Source organism: Ochotona curzoniae, unplaced genomic scaffold (assembly GCF_017591425.1).
Source record: "Ochotona curzoniae isolate NIBS_2020 unplaced genomic scaffold, NIBS_Ocur_1.0 contig_54, whole genome shotgun sequence".
Lineage (NCBI taxonomy): Eukaryota > Metazoa > Chordata > Mammalia > Lagomorpha > Ochotonidae > Ochotona > Ochotona curzoniae.
Window position 1 is genome coordinate 302,019 of NW_024466464.1, and position 19,938 is coordinate 321,956.

Sequence of the window (19,938 nt, forward strand, 5' to 3'; positions counted from 1 at the left end):
ATGTCAACGATATATGTGGCAACACACTTCTGCAGAAATAAGGGAAACGAAAGATGGGTGAACATGCTTTGCAATGTCTTATTTTGATAGGACTAAAAGTAGTTCAAAGCGAAAACCCTGAGGTATCCAATATTCTGATCTTGCCCCGAAGTGCAATCGATAGACTAGACACAGTATTTCTGAGCATCAACAATGCAGGACTCTGGGGATGGACTTTGTGGCGAATCAGGGGGCAAGCATGTCCCCGGGAGCGTTGGCCGGGGCCCCAGGGACGCAGCTTTCTGCTGACGCGTCCTGGCAGATAGCAGACGGTGGCTTCCGAGCGTGGGCCCCTGGCACTGGGCCACGGAGCACCGGCTTTGGCTTGGGTCAGCCCTGGCTGTTGTGGCTATTCGGGAAGTGACTTGGTAGACGCACCATCTCTCTCTCCATGTGTGTTTTTTTCTCTGCTTTTCAAGTAGATGAAAATGAAAATTTTTAATGGGGTGGTAGAGGACATTTAAAGAAAATTACTGTGAATATCACTTATAAGCTTCCTCTGGAGCATGTAAAGATTTGTGCAAGGGGTCTCAAGACAGCGGTTCAGAAATGACCATTATTGGGGACTGGTGTGGTGGCATCTTGTGTCAAGCTGTCTCTTGCAATGTCAGCATTCTGTATGGGTGCGGGTTCATGTCCCGGCTGCTTCCTTCCAGCTCGGGAAAGCAGCGGAGGATGGCTCATGTGCTTGGGCCCCTGCACTCATGTGGGAGACCCGAAGTTCCTGGCTTTTGGCTTGGACGGCTGAGCCCTGGATTTGCAGCCATTCGGGGAAGTGAACTAGCAGATGGAGGATCTCTCTCTCTGTAACCCTGCCTTACAAATACAATAAATCTCGTTCCAAAAAAAAGTGATCATCGTGATTGCAAATGCATCTGGGGCCAGGGATTCAAGCAAAACCCTTTTGAGGACAGGGGTGTGCAACCCAAGGAAGATATTTCTATTTTCAAGCTGCACCACTAGGAGGCGAGCGGGGACAGGGAACCAACTTGGCTCCCTACCCTCCACCCCGACTGGTACGCATGCGCGCGGAGGGAAGGGGCGGGTCGCGCAGGCGCGGGGCGGGCTTTGTGACGTCAGGCCGCGCGGCCGGGCCGGGAGCTAGCGGCGGCTCGCGCCAGAGAACATTCTCCGAGCGTGAGGCGCGGACTCGGCTGCCCCGCGGCCCGCCCGCCGGCCTGGCCGGCCTCGCCGCCGCCTGCCTGGCTCCCTGAGCGCGCCGAGCGCGGGCCAGCGGCCGGGGCGGAAGGCCCAGGGCGACGCGGAGAGGGCGGGCGGGCATTGCGGAGCGCCGGTCTCTATATGGCGGCGGCTCTGTCGGGCCTGGCTGTCCGGCTGTCGCGCTCGGCCGCCGCCCGCTCCTATGGGGTCTTCTGCAAGGGGCTGACCCGCACGCTGCTCATCTTTTTCGACCTGGCCTGGCGGCTGCGCATCAACTTCCCTTACCTCTACATCGTGGCTTCCATGATGCTCAACGTGCGCTTGCAGGTGGGTGAGCCGCGCGGTTCCCTCCGCATCCCCCCCGACCCTCCCGCGGAGCACCTGCCCCTCGCCCGCCGTGCATGGACCTCGGCCAAGCCCACGTGGGGAGACCCCGCCGAGGGGGCTGGGGGTCGTCGGGTGGAGCATGGGCGGCGTGGGGCCGGCGGAGTGCCCGCCTGGCGCTGGTCCCTGGGGCGCGGAGGAGCCGCCCCAGGGATCTTGCCCCAAGCATCGCCTGTGCCTTGGGCCTGTCGGGGCGGAGACATCCCTGTGCAGGTGTCGGGGGGCCGCGAGAAGCCTAGAACTGGCTGTTGGGCGCAATGGTGCTAAGGTGCTTTGGGATGCGCTTGACCGCGTTGCAGGGTCTGAATGGTGGTATTTGGGAGTGAGGGTTTGTGGTCCCATCCTAGGAGGGCAGGAAACTCCCGACTGTCTTCCAGCAGCTTCTGGCAGCTGATGCACCTGTGTGTGAGGGTCGGGAAGGAGGAACCCCCCCACCTGCAGCCGGTCACCACCCCACGGAGGCAGGGCCCCGAGTTGGCCAGATCCAGGGCATTCCAGTAGAAATCACGAGTCCTGGTGTTGTCAGGCTAACTCGGGTTTTTTGTTGTTGTTGTTGAGCCTCTGAGCAGACACAGCAACCAGCTAATCTGACTGCCCTGCCCCACCGCAGGTTACCTTCTGGGAACCTGCCGTGTAGCCGGTGTATCATTTGCAGGCGTGACTAAAGTCGCAAAAACAAAGACGCTCCACCCAGCGCCTTTCTCACAGACCCGCCTCCCCGTGGCTAAGCACCTGCGGCTCTGCTGGGGTCCTGGCCCAGCCTGGTGCCGCAGGCCCCCGCTCTGACCCCTTGGCTGCCTGCACCCGTCCTGTCTCCTGCGAGCTGTTTGCTGGTTGTCACCGGCGCCAGGACACTGCCTTTGGGGGTCACTGCAGTTCTGGGGTCTGTCGCCTGCGAAGGCACCTGGTTCCCGTGATGAGGGTCGGGGTTTCGCAGTTTGCTTGCTTGTGGCGCGGTCGGCACCCATGGGCAGCACCCACACGGGGACCTGGGGCTTGATGCTGGAGGTGGTGCTGCAGCTGCACAGGTTGGGAGAAGGGGCTCTTAGCTCGTGGGTTTGGGGGCAGCGCCCACAGGCAGTCAGCAGGTGCCCTGGGGGAAGGGCTTTGGAGGGGGCTGCCTGGGGTTTAAGGTTGCTGTTGGCCTTGAGGGCGAGGAGGTGGGAGGTTTTCTTGAGTAGGTACCTTTGCTATTGTAACTCCCCTACGGGGTTGAAAGTGTTCCCTTTGTGAAAAACCTCGGCCTGGAGGGTTCATTTTTTCTGCTTTGCTAAAGGGAAGTGCAACAGGAAGACCAATGGGGAGCCAGAGGGTCAACCCCCACTTTTTTCCCCTGGCACACCCTGGCAGCTCCTTGCTTGCAGGGTCCTTGGCGTGTGTTTGTGAGGAATCAGGTCCTCAAGGCGCTGAGAGCCAGCCAGCCTCCTCCTTGTAGTTGCTTTGGTAATGGAAGTTGAGCAAGTGGAGGGAGGCGAGCAAGTGGGGGGGGGAATGCCCTAAGCCTTTGAAGAGGGAAGGGCTGTGATTGAAAAACACCTGGAGCCACGGAGCACCCGGGTGAAAAGCCAAGACGGCAGATACTAAACACAGCCAGGGTGGGCTTTGCGCAGTGGGCGCGACGGGGCCCAGCGTCCTGCCACCAGAGGCCCTGGGACACAGGTGTCGGAAGTGGAGGGTGTCCCTGACACCTGCGTGGGGACCTCGCTTGGATCTGGCTTTGACCTGCGCCGCCTGCTGCGGTGAGCCAGCAGATGGGAGGCGGGCTGCTGTAGCACGTGGCTGCAGCGTGATTGACGTGGAAACGCGGCAGCAACCTCGTTTCTCCTTTCACACCAACGAATAATTCTCATGCAAACTGTAGTTTGCGAAGTATGATTTATTTAGGAAAGAGAGAGAGCTCTTGTCTTAGTGACAGGAGGGGGCTCCGAGGGAGGAAGGACCCGAGCATGGAAATGGTGTACCATCTCCTACGAGTCACCCCAAGGACAGGATGGGGGGAACCTGTTTTGAGCTGGGAAGTAACCTCTACCACCTTGCCCCAAACAAAAGGTGAGGCCGGGATGGCTTGCTTCCCCCATCCCGAGGTTACATTGGAAACCAAGGCGGCATTCCTTTGACAGTAACCAAGGTGGGCCAGTCTCCTGGTTCTAAGAAATAGAGATTGGGGCCCGGTGCGGTGGCCTAGCAGCTGAAGTCCTCGCCTTGAATGCGCTGGGATCCCATATAGGCACCAGTTCTAATTTTGGCAGCCCCACTTCCCATTCAGCTCCCTGCTTGTGGCCTGGGAACGCAGTCAAGGATGGCCCAAAGCCTTGGGACCCTGCACCCATGTGGGAGACCCAGAAGAACTCCTGGCTCCTGGCTTCGAATTGGCGCAGCACCTGCTGTTGCGGCCGCTTGGGGAGTAAATCATCTGACAGAAGATCTTCCTCTCTGTCCTTCTCTCTGTATGTCTGACTTTGCGATAAAAATCAATCTTTTTTTTAAAATGGAGATTGGTGTGTTGATTCTGTCCCTTTGTTCTCTCCCCAGAGGGAGAATGTGCTTTGGGGGTTGGGCTGTGGGACGGGAGGACATTTTAATTAACATCTTAAAGGTGACCTCACCGAGACGCCAACGTCTTCTGCCTGTCTACCTCCTGCTTGTCCTCTGCCTTTCAAGGAAATTTAAAAAAATAATAATAAAAATGAAATGGCACCGTGACTGAGCAGCCGCCTTTGGGGTCTGGAGGGAGAATCGAGTGCCAGCCCTGGAAGAGAGTCGTTGCAGGAAAGTGTCCCAAAGGTGTTGCCCGCCTGGGCCGTGACCTTGCCCTGTGCTCACTGGGGAGGCCGGCCTTTGTCTAGCGGCCGCCTGGCTCCTTGCCCTGCGATCTGTCTGCTTCATCCTCGGCTTGTGCTCTCCAGGGGACCCCCTTCCCCGGGGGGCTCTGCTGGTCCGGGCAGCTCTGGCCCCAAGCACATGAGAAGCCAGGAAGTGGCGTTGGAGCAGACAGGTAGCTGGGAGAGGTGTCAGCGCTGCCGCCGGAACAGCCGGGCCCAGCATGGAGCGTTGCAGGGGAAGAAGGTGCCAGCGGACTCCGACAGAGGTTGCAGGGCAGCTCAGGACTTTGGAAAGCAGGGGCATCCCAGCTGTTGCCAAGGTCCTTGTGGCGTTGAGTGAGCTTGGCTTCTGGTTTATCGTGCTCCTGGAGGACACTGGGAAGCTGGAGGCACCAGCTACAGGCTGAGCCGAGGAGCCGGGCTCGGCCTTGGAGAGGAGAGGCTGCGCGCCTGAGGGGCACGGCTGCCAGCGGGTCTTTGCGGTCCTGCAAGGGATGTTTTTCCACAAACTTTGGTTTTGATTAATCTTAAACCTAATAAGGTTTTAATATAGTGAACACCTGTATCCTTGGCTTTTTTCCTCTCTGAGAGACAGGGAAGCAGAACTCCCCGTCTGCTGATTCATTCACAGAGGCCTGCAGCAGCTGGCCAGGCCGGGCCTTGAGCCCAGGAACTCGGTCCAGCTTTCCCCTGTGGGTGCAGGGGTCCACCTGCTTGCGCCATCACCTGCCGCCCGCCTCGCAGCATCTGCAGAAGCGGGCGGCTGGGATTGGGAGCAGTGCCGGAACTTGTGCCCAGGCATTCTGTCACCCACCCTCACTGTTTTGAAAGAACCCTACAAATAACCACATAATGATGCAAGCAGCTACTGGGGTGTGCGAGTTCAGCTCTCTCTAGATAGGTGCCATGTGTGAATTGAAAGGAATAAGCAAGCGCTAACCCTGTCCAGGGCTGGGGAACTGCTCCGACTGCAGCTGGAGCCCTGTCCAGGGCTGGGGGAGGTGCCCCATGGGGATGTGGGGCTGCGGGTGGAGGATTAGCCAACTGAGTCACCAAACCAGCCCAGCAGATGAGTTCTGCCTGCCTGTCTCTCTCTGCCTCTCAAGTAAAAATAAAACAAAATTTAAAATCTGCCTTCTGTTGTACTCAGAGTACCAGCAAAGTCCTTACAGAGGGACATTTAACAGCCGCCTGTTACTGCCACCCCCTGTGTCTGTGCGCGGGTGCCCACACAATAAGATACACGTAAAATTAAATATATTCACTTTTTAAAAAAGATTTATTTTTTATTATAAAGTCAGATTAAAGAGAGCAGATACAGAAAAAGATCTTCCATCCACTGGTCCACTCCCCACATGGCTGCAGTGGTCCGAAGCCAGGAGCCGGGAGCTTCTTCCAGGTCCTCCATGTGGGTTCAGGAGCCCAAGCCCTTGGCCGTCTGCTGCTGCTTTTCCAGGCGCATTTGTGGGTACTGCATCCGAGGTGGAGCAGCCTGGCGGGCCCAGAATGCTTTTTTGGAAGCGATGTTTATATAAATACTCCAGTGTCCACAGGAGTGGAGTGTTCGCACATCGCCCCCCTTTGCAAGGAGGATCAGCTCAGCCTGTTGGGGTCCGTCTCTTCCCCATGTCCCAAGGAGAATGGATCCCTTTGAAATAGCTTGGCTCAGGCAAAAGTCGCCAAAGTAGTGCCAACCCATGCCGTGGGTTCTCATGCCAAGAACATCCTGTGGAGTGCCGGTGTTGCCAGAGACAGGCCAGTGGGAGTCTGCTGAAGTGGGGGGCACAGCCAGGCCTCAGGATCGAAGCCGTGGCAGGGGGAGCGGGTGTGGATGTGTGGTATCAGAGTCCACATGGCTGCCCTTCCTGGAAGCTCAGGGCTGTGACCCCAAGCTGCGCCTGCGTTTGCTCCTGCGTGCTGTCCACGCACACATTGCTGTCCTCTTGGAGCGGTGTGGCCTCTCCTTGGGGTTTCCCTTATGCCCCCCTAACCACCCCCAGTTCCTCTACATTATTACAAGAATATAGTTCTTCATAAACAGTCACAAGTCCATCATTATAGGCAAGACCCTTGAATTTCTTCAAGTCGTGTGTTGGGAAAGAGTTGTCGACGAAAGACTTGAAAAAACAAATTTCAGCCTCTGGTGTGTTTTGACTTTACATGTGGTTTCTTTGGACCAGCTTGAACATTCTTGGTTTTTGTGTGGTTTTTGTTCCTTTGTTTCCTAATTTATTTGAAAGACAGAGAGATGAGACAGATGTCCCGTTTTGCTGGTTTACTCCCCAGATGCCCATCCCTAAAAGCCAGGATCTAGGAGTGCCACCCCTCGTGAGCCTCCCCTGTGGGGGCTGGGACCCCCTGGGGCAGGTGTAGCCCTCCGTCCCCATGCCACGTGCCCACCCTGGTGCTTTGCATGTGACAGAGTACATCTTCCTGTATTACTCTGAACGGTGTTCTGACTGGGCTTCCTCGTCCTTGGGGAGGCCATCCCTGCTCTAAGATGTAAAGAGTTCCTGGATATCCTGGCACTGCCGCCTCATTGTAGAGCTTCTCCCTCTCTGTACTTCCTTCTTAATGGCTTATTCATTTGAAAGGCACAGTTACGGGGACAGAGACCAGGCAGTGCTATTCACTGCCTCTAACGCCCAGAGGTGGGTCAGGCTGAACCCTGGGGGCAGGAGCTCTGTCCAGGTGTTCCCCGTGGGAGCAGGGATCCAAGGCCCCAGGCCAGCCTCTGCTGCTCTCCCAGGTGCAGTAGCGGGGAGCTGGGTTAGAAGTGGAGCAGCCAGGACTTGAACCAACACCCAAATCAGGTACTGCTGTAGCAGGTGGTGGTTTGACTGCTGTGCCACAACATTGTTTACTTTTTAACTTGATTAAAGCTCCTATCCCTGGTTCGCACCCCAAATGCCCACAGCAGTGGGGACTCTGCTGCCTGAGCCGCTACCTGCTACTTTGCAGGGCACATACAGCAGGGAGCTGGACCTGGGGTTCAGAGCCAGGAGTGACCTAGGCCTCTCAGTGTGGGCTGCTCACATGCCCATGGCATCCCAGCCTGGGCCAATCCCTGCCCCTCGTGGTCTGCCTCCATACATGATGCAGGTAAAGTTTGTCCTGGTATGCTGTGGGCTGTGTGGGTCCAGACAGCATTATGGAGGGACGTCACGGGCATGAGGCGCCTCCATCCTCAGGCTGTTGGCTGGCAGTCAGCTGCAGGAACAGAGACGACCTGGCCCTGTAGTCGGTTGTAGGAGCAGCGCCTGGCTGTGGCTATGGCTGTGGCTCTGCGAGGGGCTCCCTTAGTCTGTGGTGAGGCCGAGATCAGAGGCCACCTGCACCCAGCGTTGACTGGCTCCCGCTGAGGCTGTTCAGCGGTGGGCCTGCCCTCCGCAGCAGTGCAGGGAGTGCTCTGGGCGCCCTCTGCTCTCCCTTCAGGCCTCTTGGCTGATGCGCACTGGGCCATGTGGAGGCTGCTCCATGCTGCTGGGCCAGCGGCTGCTCCTCTCCCATCTGCTTACTGCTGTGTGAACTCCACGGGGCTCTTGTAGATGGAGCAGGTACTGCTCACGGGACACTCTTGGTGGGGCCAGTTGGTGCAGGTGCCCCAGCACCTTCCTGCCAAGCCCTCTGGATGGTACTGTTCTTGTTGGGTCAAGCTGGGCTGGGCTCCTCAGTACCCAGGCACGCCTCTGAGCGTCCAGGTGACTGGGAGGAAAGCTGCAGGGCCGGTTCCACAGGGTCAGAGGGCAGCCACTGCCCGTTTGGGTCAGGCCCGTCGCTTGGGCTCATGGGTAAGGCAGCTGGGACATGGATGTGCTGGGCGAGCGGGGATGTGCGTGTGCTCTGGTGTGACGAGCCAGCCACCTTTGGGAACAGTGGTGCCAGGTCTGTTTCCTGTCCTCTGTGCTTGGTAGAAATGGGTGGAATTTATTCAGGCAACCTCCCCAGCCTGGCCATTTTTTATTTTGTTTTGTTTTATTTTTAAAGGCTTGTTTGGTTATTTGAAAGGCAGAGCTACAGAGAGAAAGAGAGAGAGAGAGAGATCCTCTGTGTGTTGGTTCGCTTCCCGAAATGGCTGCGGGGGCCAGGCCCTGGGCCATCCTCCGCTGCTTTCCCAGCTGCGTTAGCAGGGAGCAGCCCGGATTTGGATCCGCGTCCGTGTGCAATGCCGGCTTTACCCCACTACGCCATGGCAACAGCCCCCATTTTATTTTAAAAATTTATACTCTTCTGTTTAATTTTTGTTTATGTACTTGAAATGCAGAGAAACAAGCAAACAAAATATTCTTGTTAATTAATTCCCCAAATGTCCCCAAGAGCCAAAGCCAGGACGGACTGAAGCTAGGAATCGGGCTCATTCTGGGTCTCCCCTGTGGGTGGCAGGGGCCTCACGGTCTTGAGCCATCACCTGCTTTGCCCCAGAGTGTGCATTAGTAGGAGGCTAAGACAACTCCTCTGGCACCCCAAATGCGACCTGAGTGTCCTGGGCTGTGCCAACACTGAGTCCAGCACACAGTGAGGTTCAGGCTCACCCCTAAAGCCCAGGGAAGCAGGACGGTCTTGCGACACCTGGGCAGGGCCTGCTACCATAGCACAGGAGCTGCTCCTAGCCCTTCCTTGCCCTACTTGTTGTAACTGTGGCTTTTCACTGTCCCCTCTGGGACTCACCTCACTGGCTTGGCTTGTCGAAGCATTGAGGCCAGGGTATTTTTAGTAGACAAAGCAGTGGCACCTCTCCTGGCCAGGTCCCGGAGGCCATTAATAGCTCAGGTTAGGGAGGGAAGAGGACAAGTGTCCAGGAGGGCAGCAGCTGACGAACTGGGTCAGGCCATTGTTCCGCCACAGGCTTGGCTGCCTGGAGCAGAGGCCGGGCCTTGGGGGGCCTGGAAAAAACTTGCTCAGGCCCTGGGACCCTGGCTGCCCACGGAGTCGACTCTGATCTTCCTGGTCAGCTTACCGTGCTTGGCGATGGGGAGTGGACGGAGTCAGGAGTCACCTCTCAGTTCTGCTATTATTTGTCCTGAATGCTGCAGCAGTCACAGTTGTGGTGTCTACAGCTGCTGGCTTTCATGGACACTTTGCTTTTTCTTTTAAGATTTATTTTTATTGGAAAGACAGATATGCAGAGAGAAGGAAAGACAGGAAGATCTTCCGTCCGATGGTTCACTCCCCAAGTGAGCGCAACAGCCGGAGCTGCGCTGATCGGAAGCAGGGAGCATCTTCTGGGTCTCCTGTACAGGTGCAGGATCCCAGGGCCTCAGGCCGTCCTCTGCTGCTTTCCCAGGCCGCAGGCAGGGAGTTGGACGGGAAGTGGTGGAGATCAGTGGCTTGCAAGGTGAAGATATAGCCATTGAGCTATCCTGCCTGGCCTTATCAAAAATATGTTTAGGAATGTTTCCATATGTTCAGTAAAACAAGTAGTTTCCAACAGTACACTCTGGTAAGTTCATTTAAGAGAGAAGGTAGTTAGATTTAATTGGATGCATAAAGCTTTTGTTTTGACAAGCAGCTGGACCCACACCTGGAGAGCTTGCACCTTACCTTCCTGTTTGCTTGATGCTGCTGATTAGAAAGCAGAGACAGACGTATTTCCCGTGGTTGTTCACTTTTCAGATGCTCACAGTGTAGTTCAGGCTGGACAGGCTGAGGCCTGGAGTCCAGAACTCAGTCCGGTCTCCCGGGTAGGTGATAGGAACCCGGTTGCTTGCCCCACTCTCCCCCAGAGTGTATCGTGGCAGGCCACAGTTGGGAGTCGAGCCAGAGTTGACGCTGGACATTCCAGCATGGGATGCGGTGTTCCATGGAGCCGCCTAAGCCACTGTGCCAAGTGCCCACCCCTATGCTGTCTTACATGTGTCAGTTATTACGTGGAATAATCAGTCTTTAACAAACTATTAAAAAAATTAACAAAAAACTATTAAAATGCTGGGCTCAGCGCAGTAGCCTCATGGTTAAAGTCCTCGCCTTTCACACTCCAGGACACCAGTTCATATCCTGGCGGTCTCACTTCCCTTCCAGCTCCCTGCTTGTGGCCTGGGAAAGCAGTCGAGGACGGCCCAAAGCCTTGGGACCCTGCACCTGCATGGGAGACCTTGAAGAGGCTCCAGGTTCCTGGCTTCAGATTGGCTCGATTGTGGCCGCTTGGGGAGGGAACCAGGGAATAAGTTCTTCCTCTCTGTTTCTCCTCTTCTAAGTATCTATGACTTTCCAATAAAAACAAATACATCTTTACAAAAAAAAAAAACTATTAAAGGGCTTCAGTCTGTGGAATGGCAGTTTTCCCCACCTGGTGCTGTCACCTTGCTGGTCTGTCGGCCACGGTGCCTTCCAGGGCCACCCATCTCAGCTCAGTGTCCAGAACTGTGAGACTGCCCCCCACGCGGTTCACGGGCCAGGGTACCTGGGATAGTTTTTGCTTTGTGTTTTTTTTTTTTTCCATGACTGCAGTTTTTTTTTCACGTGATACAGTTCCTTAGGCCCCTGGTATTTCCCTTATCCCGGCCCCAATTTCTGCTCCCCCCTAGTTCCTCTATATCATTACTAAAGTATAGTTCTTCATAATCAATCAAACGTCCATCAATACAGGCATGGACAACGGCAGAGAGTCCAGCATCCTATTGTCAAGATATAGTAAACAGTTTCATTGTAAGTCCATCTTTGGAAGTAGAGATGCATACCACACTGTATCCTCACATCTGGGTATGATAGTCTCCATTACACAGTTACTGTACATCCCCTTAAATGAAAGTCATAATACAAAATCAACAATAGAAAGAAAAATAGAAATTTACAATGCCGTGAAGTTAAATGACATGTTACTAGATATGACAATCTCCATTACAGCTACTATATATTCCCTTAAATGAAAAGCCACAAAACAAAACATCAGGGGGCCCGGCATAATGGCCTAGCAGCTAAAGTCCTCGCCTTGAACGCGCCAGGATCCCATATGGGCGCTGGTTCTAATCCCGGCAGCTCCACTTCAAATCAAGCCCGCTGCTTGTGGCCTGGGAATGCAGCCAAGGATGGCCCAAAGCTTTGGGACCCTGCACCCGTGTGGGATGCCCAGAAGTAGTTCCTGGATCCTGGCTTCGGATCGGCGCAGCACCGGCCGTTGCGCTCACTTGGGGAGTGAATCATCAGACGGAAGATCTTCCTCTCTGTCTCTCCTCCTCTCTGTATCTGTATATCTGACTTTCCAATAAATAAATAAAAATAAAATTAAAAAACATCAGGAAGACAAAAGAAATTAACAACACCATGAAGTTAAATAGCATGCTACTAAATGATTAACATGTAGCTGAAGAAATGAAAATCAAGAACCTTCTTGCAAAAAATGATGCTACTGTATGATCTATGCATTGAAGAATTTAATCAGAAGCAAGTGTTTTGAAGAGCTGTAATTAACAGAAAACATTAAAACCCATTCGTTCTAGTTTCTGCTGATTTTTGTTGGTGACATGTGTCTCATATAGACAACAATAGGTGGGTTTTGTTTTTTAATCCAGTCTACTAAACTGACGTTTGATTAAGCTTAAGCCATTTACATTCAGGGTTAATATGTATGGGTGGTACTTTGGTCCTGTCATTTTAGGAATGGGTTGTTGATTGGTTTAGTCTTCTGTTGTCATTTTACTGGGATGTTCTTCCCATTTGCCTTTGGTTTGGTAGGTGCTATTCCTCTTTGTCAAGAGGACATCTTGAAGTATCATTTGTAGGGCAGGTTTGGAAGAGGCAAATTCTTTTAACTTTTCTTTACTGTGGAAGAATTTTATTTCATTTTCAAAGAGAAAAGAAAGCTTTGCTGGGTATGTTATTCTGGGCCGACAATTTTTTTCTTTTAGAATCTGGAATATGGGCCCGGCGCGGTGGCGCAGGTGGTTAAGGTTCTCGTCTTGCACGCCCGGGATCCCATATGGGCGCCAGTTCTATCCCGGCAGCCCCGCTTCCCTTCCAGCTCCCTGCCTGTGGCCCAGGAAAGCAGTCGAGGACGGCCCAAAGCTTTGGGACCCTGCACCCGCGTGGGAGACCCAGAAGAGGCTCCTGGCTTCGGATCGGCATAGCATCGGCCGTTGCGCTCACTTGGGGATTGAATCATCGGATGGAAGATCTTCCTTTCTGTCTCTCCTCTCTGTATATCCGCCTTTCCAATGAAAAAATAATAAAAATAAATCTAAAAAAAAACATCTATAAAAAAAAAAGAATCTGGAATATGTCACTCCATTCTCTTCTTGCCTGTAGAGTTTCCTGTGAGAGATCTCCTGTGAGCTTAATTGGCATTCCTTTATATATCAGTTGTTTTTTGTCACGTGCACATTTCAGGATCTTTTCCTTATGTTCGATTGAAGAGAGCTTGATGATCATGTGTTGTGGTGAAGATCGCTTTTGATCAGGCCTGTTGGGAGTTCTGTGTCCCTCCTGGATCTTGTTTCCCACGTCTTTCTCTAGATTTGGGAAATTTTCCCTTATTACTTCATTCAATATATCTGTAAAACCAGTTTCTCTTTCTGCACCTTCGGGGACTCCCATAACTCTTATATTTGGCCTCTTGATAGTGTCTTTCAATTCTTGGATACTTTTTTTTGGCCTGATCCATCTCTGCTTCCAGCTTTTTGTTTGCTTCCTCCTGATGACAGGAGATATGTTACAATTCTGAGATTCTTTCTTCTGTCTCCTTCATTCTGTTTTGGAGACTCTCCACTGTACTTTTAATTTGCTCTACTGTGTTCTTAATTTCTGATATATCAGGCTTGATTTGCTTTATTGCTGCAGCTGTTTGTGTAAACTATTCCTTAAATTCTTTGAACTTTTTTATGTGCTTCTCATTGTTGATCAGAAGCTTTATAATGAGTTTTCTGAATTCTGTGTCCCCCGTTTTCTCAATGTCTTCCTCAGTTAACTCTGAGGTTGCCATAGGGTTTTGCTCCTTTGCAGGGGAGTTTTCAGTAATATTCATTGTGCCTTTGTCTCTTTTTTTGCTCTTGGTCATTGTACTTTTGGTTAGCAGAGTCTTCTCCTTGGGGCAGGTTTCTAAGCTGTGTCTCCCACAGGTCTACAGTTCAGTTTACTTATTGCAGTTTGTACACAACTCTTTGCTTGCAGCCACTTGTGCCGCTCCCTCCAGCGAGTTCCAGGTCTGGGTTCTTATGTTAGATTTCCACAAAGAACTCCATAGCCCCAACTCCTGGCTCACCACTCTCCACCTCCTGTGATACCGTGCTGAGGCTGCACCGTTGTCTCTGCAGCCTTTCTCCCACTTTCGGTTGGAGCAGATCCCAGGATTAGGGAGACGCCAGGTGTCCTATATAATTAGGTTGTTGGTGGCGCTGATCTAGCTGGAACCTGTTGGATGTTACGTCTGGGTGCCACATGGACCTATTTTGACCCGTACGATGGCCATAGTCGGTATTATTTTTCTGTGGGACCAGTGCAATCCACTGAAGTCAGAGAGTTCTTGTGAACTCAGCACATGCACAGTTCACTGTTGTCCCTGCAGTCCTAATCTTTTGCCACATTGTACAAAATGGCACCTGACATACCACTACTAGAGTTCTTGATCAGCTGGCTGTCAGGTCTGAGAGCTACCCAGACCTGTCTTGGCTGGAACCTGTAGAATGCTGCATTGCTGCAGTTCACTGAGCCACAAATGAGTCCACTCCCAGCCCAGCTCAGTGTGTAGTCCTGCCCCTTGCCTTTGCCTCCTTATGCAAAATGGCGCCCAGTTCAGCTCTAGGGGGCTGGCTGGGCTGTGAAATCCACCCTGTTCCCACACTGCCCATCTGGGACATGCTGCTCTGTCTCTGCTCCTGGTCAAATCAAGCAGACCAGCAGGACGGGCAGTTGTTTGTCTGGTTCACCTCCTGAGCTCCCAGTGAAAGTCCCTTCCCACCTGGTTGCTGGTGGAGTTCAGATTGCCATTACCTGAATGCCACTGGAGTATCAGTCACTGCAACACCACAGCGTTTTGTCTGCTGCTTTCCTGTGTCTGTCAGTCTCTAGGTGCCCCTCTGCTGTTGTTCTGTTCTCTCCTATTTCCTGGAATGTGTCCTCTCTGCTTCATCCTGATTAAATATTTCTCCGTTTAAACTTGTCCTTACATTATTCTATCGTCTTGATGCTACAGGTGGTCTGTCTATCTGTCTATCCGTCTGTCTGTCTGTCTTTCTGTCTGTCTTCCTTCCTCCCTTCCTTCCTTTCTTCCTTCCTTTCTTTTTCTTCTTTTCAAAAATTTTATTTTTTATTGCAAAGTCAGATACACGGAGAGTAGAGACCGAGAGGAAGATCTTCCGTCCCATGATTCACCCCCCAAGTGACCGCAATGGCTGGAGCTGAGCCAATCTGAAGCCAGGAGCTCTTCCAGGTCTCCCACGCGGGTGCAGGGTCCCAAGGCTTTGGGCCATCCTCTACTGCTTTCCCAGGTCACAAGCAGGGAGCTGGATGGGAAGTGGGGCCACCAAGATTAGAACAAGCGAGCGCCCACATGGGATCTTCTGGTGCCTTCAAGGCAAGGACTTTAGCCACTAATCCACTGCGCTGTGCCCTTGGGTTGTTTTTCTTAAGAGGCAGAGAAAGCTGTCACTTATTAACCCACTTCCCCAGCTCTTGCAGTGGCCAGGACTGGGCCTAGGCTGAAACCAGGAGTCTGGAGTTCAGTCCACTTTGGCCGTTAGAGCAGAGCCCCAGTGTCTCGGACCCTCATTTGCTTCCTCCCAGGGCTCCACCAGCAGGGAACTAAAATAAGCAGCCGGAGCCATGAATCGCACTCAGACGGGCTCTGTGGTGTGGCTGCCTTTCCCTCCGCCCCAAGCCTTACTTATTTAAAAGGCAGAATTACGGAGGGCCAGGAGGAGGAGAAAGGAGAGAGAAGAGCCGAGAGCCCCAGGGAGCGAGCAGTGTCTCCCGTGTGCTGGTCCATTTTTCAGTTGTCCTCACAGCCAGGGCTGAGCTGGGCTGAAGCCAGGGAGGTAAACCTGAAGCGGCTGGGACTCGAACCAGCGTTCACGTGGGATGCCGGCATTGCAGGCAGCGTCCTCACTTGCCAGCCCAGACACGAGTGTGTTGACAGCTAAGCACTCCCTGTGGAGGTGGGTCTTATGGAGGTTCCCTGGGCAGCCTTGGGCGCAGTGCCCCCGGATGCTGAGTGCCTGGGGCAAGTCCTCCTGTGACTGCAGCTTCCAGCTGGTGTGCTCCCTGGGAGGCACAGGTGACAGCACAGGTGCTTGGGTCACTGCCACGCACCTGCAACACCTGGGGAGGGCCTGCCCGCTCAGCGCTGGCTGTTGTGGGCTTTGTGGAGTGAACCAGCAGATGGAAGGTCTCTTTTTCTTGCCTTTCAAATAAATTAATGTAGAGCCTGGCACAATGGCCTAGCAGCTAAAGTCCTCGCCTTCAATGCACCGGATCCCATATGGGCGGCAGTTCTAATCCCAGTGGCTCCACTTCCCATCCAGCTCCCTGCCTGTGGCCTGGGAAAGCAGTCGAGGACGGCCTGAGGCCTTGGGACCCTGCACCTGTGTGGGAGACCTGGAGGAGGTTCCTGGCTCCTGGCTTCGGATTGGCGCAGCACTGGCCGTTGTGGTCACCTGGGGAGTGAATCATCGGACGGAAGATCTTCCTCCGTGTTTCTCCTCTTCTCTGTATATCTGACTTTGTAATAAAAAATAAAAAATAAATCTTAAAAAAAAAGGGTGTGGGGAGGAGGCCTAAGACAGTAGCACCATCCTAAAAAGTATTATTTACTTAGAAGACACAAGTGGGCGGGGCAACATTGTGGTGCAGTGGACTCAGCTGCTCCCTGTGGTGCCGTTGTACCGTGTGAGATCCGGTTCAAGCCCTGGCAGCCCCCATTTCCTGGCTAGCTCTCTGAGGATACACCTGGGGGAAGCAACACAAGATGATATGGGGTCCTACCACCTCCATGGGAGACCCAGGTGGGGGTCCAGGCTCCCGGCTGGTCCGGCTGTTTGGGGAGTGAGCTAGTGGACAGCACATGTCCCCATTCCCCCTTTGTGTAACTCTGCCTTTCTAAGATTCCAGCCTTTTGCCTTCTAAGTGTGAGTACACAGCCCACGGGCAGTTGAGCAGCACCTCCCATCCCTAGGGGTCCCCGTAATTAATCTGAACCATACCTGTAGCCCTCCTTCCCTGGTGGAAAAATGCTCGGGTGTTCAAGACCCCCACGGAGCGGTCAGAGCCCCTCAGCGGCTGGCCCTCCTTGCCTCTGACCCTGCTCGGGTGCCCCCTTGCTTTGCCGTGCCCCCTGGCTTCCCGTGCCCCCTTGCTTTGCCGTGCCCCCCTGGCTTCCCGTGCACTGAGCCTTCGAGCTGTGGGATCCTGTGAATTTTGGGGAGCAGTGTGTCCACCCACCTCTGGCTTGCATATGCAGGTCGCATGGGTGAGCTGAGCTGCTCTGAATGTCGTGTTTTTAGGCTTCCAGGTGTTAGCGCCAGCGCCTCCAGTAGAAAGTCACTGGCTTGTAGGGCTGCCTTGCCCTGGGCCGGCCTCAGCACTCGGTGAATATAGCTTGTGCAAGCACCGACCCACTGTGCGTCCTCAGAGCTGCGGAGGGGCACTTTGCTTCCAGCGAACACGGTACATGGCAGAGGCTAACAGGAGCATGGAGGGGGCCAGGGCCACCCTGCCCGGCACTCAGTGGCCACAGCCACTCTCCACGAAGCGTAGGTTCATTCTCCTTTCTTTGTGTCTCCTTTCTTTGTCTCAGTTGTCAGTAACCTGCAGACTTGTACAGACTGCTTGAATCAGGTAACCCGGAAGGGGGCGCTCATGCTACTATTGTTCCTGACCCCTTTCCTGGTTAGAGTCTAGTGAGTACTACCCGGGCTGCCCAGTTTGCTGCTGTGGCAGGAGCCTCTCGGTACTGGACAGGACGGGGCAGGGCTGGCCGAGGCGACAGGCTCAGCCCAGGAACTCTGTGCGCTGTGGCTGTGAGCCAGTTTGGGCCTTTACCAGGCTCCACATGTGCAGAAGCCCTGGCCTATGCCAGGAAGTGACCTCAGGCCCCTGGAAGTAGGGCTCCTGAGAGGATAGCCTTCATGTTCTGGAAGGGGCCAGTTATCCCAGGTCATCCAGAAGCTTCTGGAAGTGTGCAGAAAGCCACGTGGGCAGGGAGCGTCGAGGCATGCCCCTGGCTGGCTTCTCAGAGTTTCTAGTGAGTCGTCGGTGCAGTTTGGCAGGAAGGTCCTGGGTGTGTGTGTGGGTGTAGGCCTGTGCAGACCCTCCCCAGGCCCACTGTCCTCCTTGCCAACTTCCTTCTCCTTGTCTCCTCCAGGTCCACATTGAGATCCACTGAAGGGCCTCCCCTGACTGACCGCGGCCGGACTGTGCACATGCACCTCGGAGCACCCAGCATGAAGGCCCCGAGAGGGATGCTAGGCACCTACCGAGCTGGCACTGTGGCAGAAAGAGGAGACCGCTGGGACAGACTGCTGCAGGGCCTGGACAGAACCCAGAAGCCGACCCGCAGGGACGGGACGTCCCGGAGCCAGGCCTCGGGGTTGGAGATGGAGCAGGCCCCGAGCCTCGCCGACCTCTTGTTCCTCCGTGGGCCGGCAGGAAGAGCCGCCGTCCGCGCAGCTGCAGGAGCGCCGGTGGCCGCCGAGACCGTGTGCGCCGGCGAGGCTCTGGAGTGGGGCTGGCCAGCAGGCTGCCCGGGGGGATGCTGCCCGGAGGAACCCCGGGGGCCCACGCTGCCAGGCGTCTTAGAGACTGGACCGCGGTGCGCTGTGGCCTGGCTGAGTGCAGGGAGCACCTCACACGGCGGGCGGGCAGCCCGAGGGCGCCCAAGCCCCGCGCCATTGGAGTTGGCACGTCCGGCCCACTGCCACAGTAGTTAAGGCGCGAGCAGACAATAAACAGTAGCGAGATTAATTTTACAGCCGTTTTAGGATGATTTCTTTCGCTTTAAGTCTGGGTGCCACAGCCTGACCTCTGGTCAGCCCCCTGCCTCGATTGGTTCGACCAGTCACAGAGAGCCCCCTCGCGTGGGTGCATGTGGGGGTGGCACCCGGGCATTCTCAGCGGTGAGATCTCCACGGTCGCCTCGAGAGGCTGGCACGGGTCACCCTGCGGAAGTGGACGTCTGTCAGAGCCACCCCCGGACTCGCGGGAAAGCATGGCTGAGCGCAGGCTGAGCGGCCATGGTGGTCTGCAGCAGAGCTGGCCCGTCCTGCTCGCACCCCAAGGGCCCCAGCACAGGCCCGGCGGCCCGGCCTGGTCACGGCCACCGTGTGGCCCTGGACAGACCCTGGGGCCGAGCAAGAGATTGTCCTGCAGCCGTGTCCCCGGCCCCAGGGACACAGCATCTTTCACACTAAGGTTCTTGCCTGTCGTGTTCGTGCATAACTTTTAGTAAAGGCCGTTGAAGGACGTGTGTTTTTAAGGACTCCCAGAGGGAGGGGAGTGAGCGCATACATCAGCTTCTAGTGTGTGCTGGAGTCTTAGCCGCACTGTGCTCTTGTAGTGTTTTTGGGAAAATGGACATTGAAATTGTTCTTTAGCATAATAAATACGTCTTATTTTAAAAGTGTCTTGGTTTTTTCCTTGTTTTTACTAATGCTGTCATCTTCCAGAGGTGGAGCAGCCTTGCAGTGCCTCGGCGGGGACTGGCCCTGGCGCCTGGGTGCACGGCTTGCAACATAGCAAGAAAGCTGAGGCACCAGCTCTGGCCTTGTTGGGCCCAGACCACCTCGATCCAGCCCAATCCGGCCAGGGCTGGGGTCCAGACCGCCTCGATCCGGCCCGATCCAGCCAGGGCTGGGGTCCAGACCACCTCGATCCAGCCGGGTTGAATCACAGAGGAACTGTGCTGCCTGTGGGAAAACAGGAACCACCTTGTCAAGCCCTCCTTCTACTTCCCCTTTTTTTTAAAAAAGCAAGTTTACTCCTTTGGGCTGAAACTTTCCCTGGCTCAGTAACTGTTGCATCTTCCTTGTTTTGTAAGTTATCAGTGACTTGGTATGCTGGGGCCTGTTCTCCTGTGGGTGCACTGACGGTTTTGTTCACTTTATCCCGAGGGTCCCTGCTCTGCGCATGGGGCCCTCTGCTGCAGTTTTTCTCTTTGGTGTTGTGTGGGGTTCCTGGCTGAGGAGCCCTCTCCTGTAGAAGGTTCCAGACAATAGGGAAATGATAGCCTAGGAGAGACTAGATGGATAATATGACATGGCATGGGGTGGAAGGGTGGATAACAAGTTAGCCCTCTGCTTGTGGCACCACCATCCCATAAGGGCTCTAGTTCATGTCTCGACCGCTCCACTTCCCTTCCAGCTCCCTGTGTGACCCGGGAAAGCAGTAGAGGACAGCCCAAAGCCTTGGGACCCTGCACCCGCGTGGGAGACCCGGACAAGTCTTGCTTGGCTCCATATCTTAGGGAGTGAACTAACAGATGAAGGATCTCTCTTCTCTATAAATCTGCCTTTCAAATAGAAACAAAATTTTTGATTTATTTTTATTGCAAAGTCAGATATACAGAGAGGAGAGACAAAAAGATCTTCTTTCCAATGATTCACTCCCCAAG

The 19,938-nt window shown here is 54.4% G+C and overlaps 1 protein-coding gene across 1 annotated transcript; it reads left to right on the top strand.

Annotated features, from left to right (window-relative positions):
• Nucleotides 1-238: 238 nt before the first annotated feature.
• Nucleotides 239-18,561, top strand: LOC121162749. The gene is made up of 3 exons (XM_040989956.1): nucleotides 239-328; nucleotides 1,120-1,527; nucleotides 17,695-18,561. The coding sequence occupies exons 1-3, from the start codon at nucleotides 239-241 to the stop codon at nucleotides 17,713-17,715; spliced, it is 519 nt and encodes a 172-aa protein (XP_040845890.1). The 3' UTR covers nucleotides 17,716-18,561.
• The last annotated feature ends 1,377 nt before the right edge of the window (nucleotides 18,562-19,938 follow it).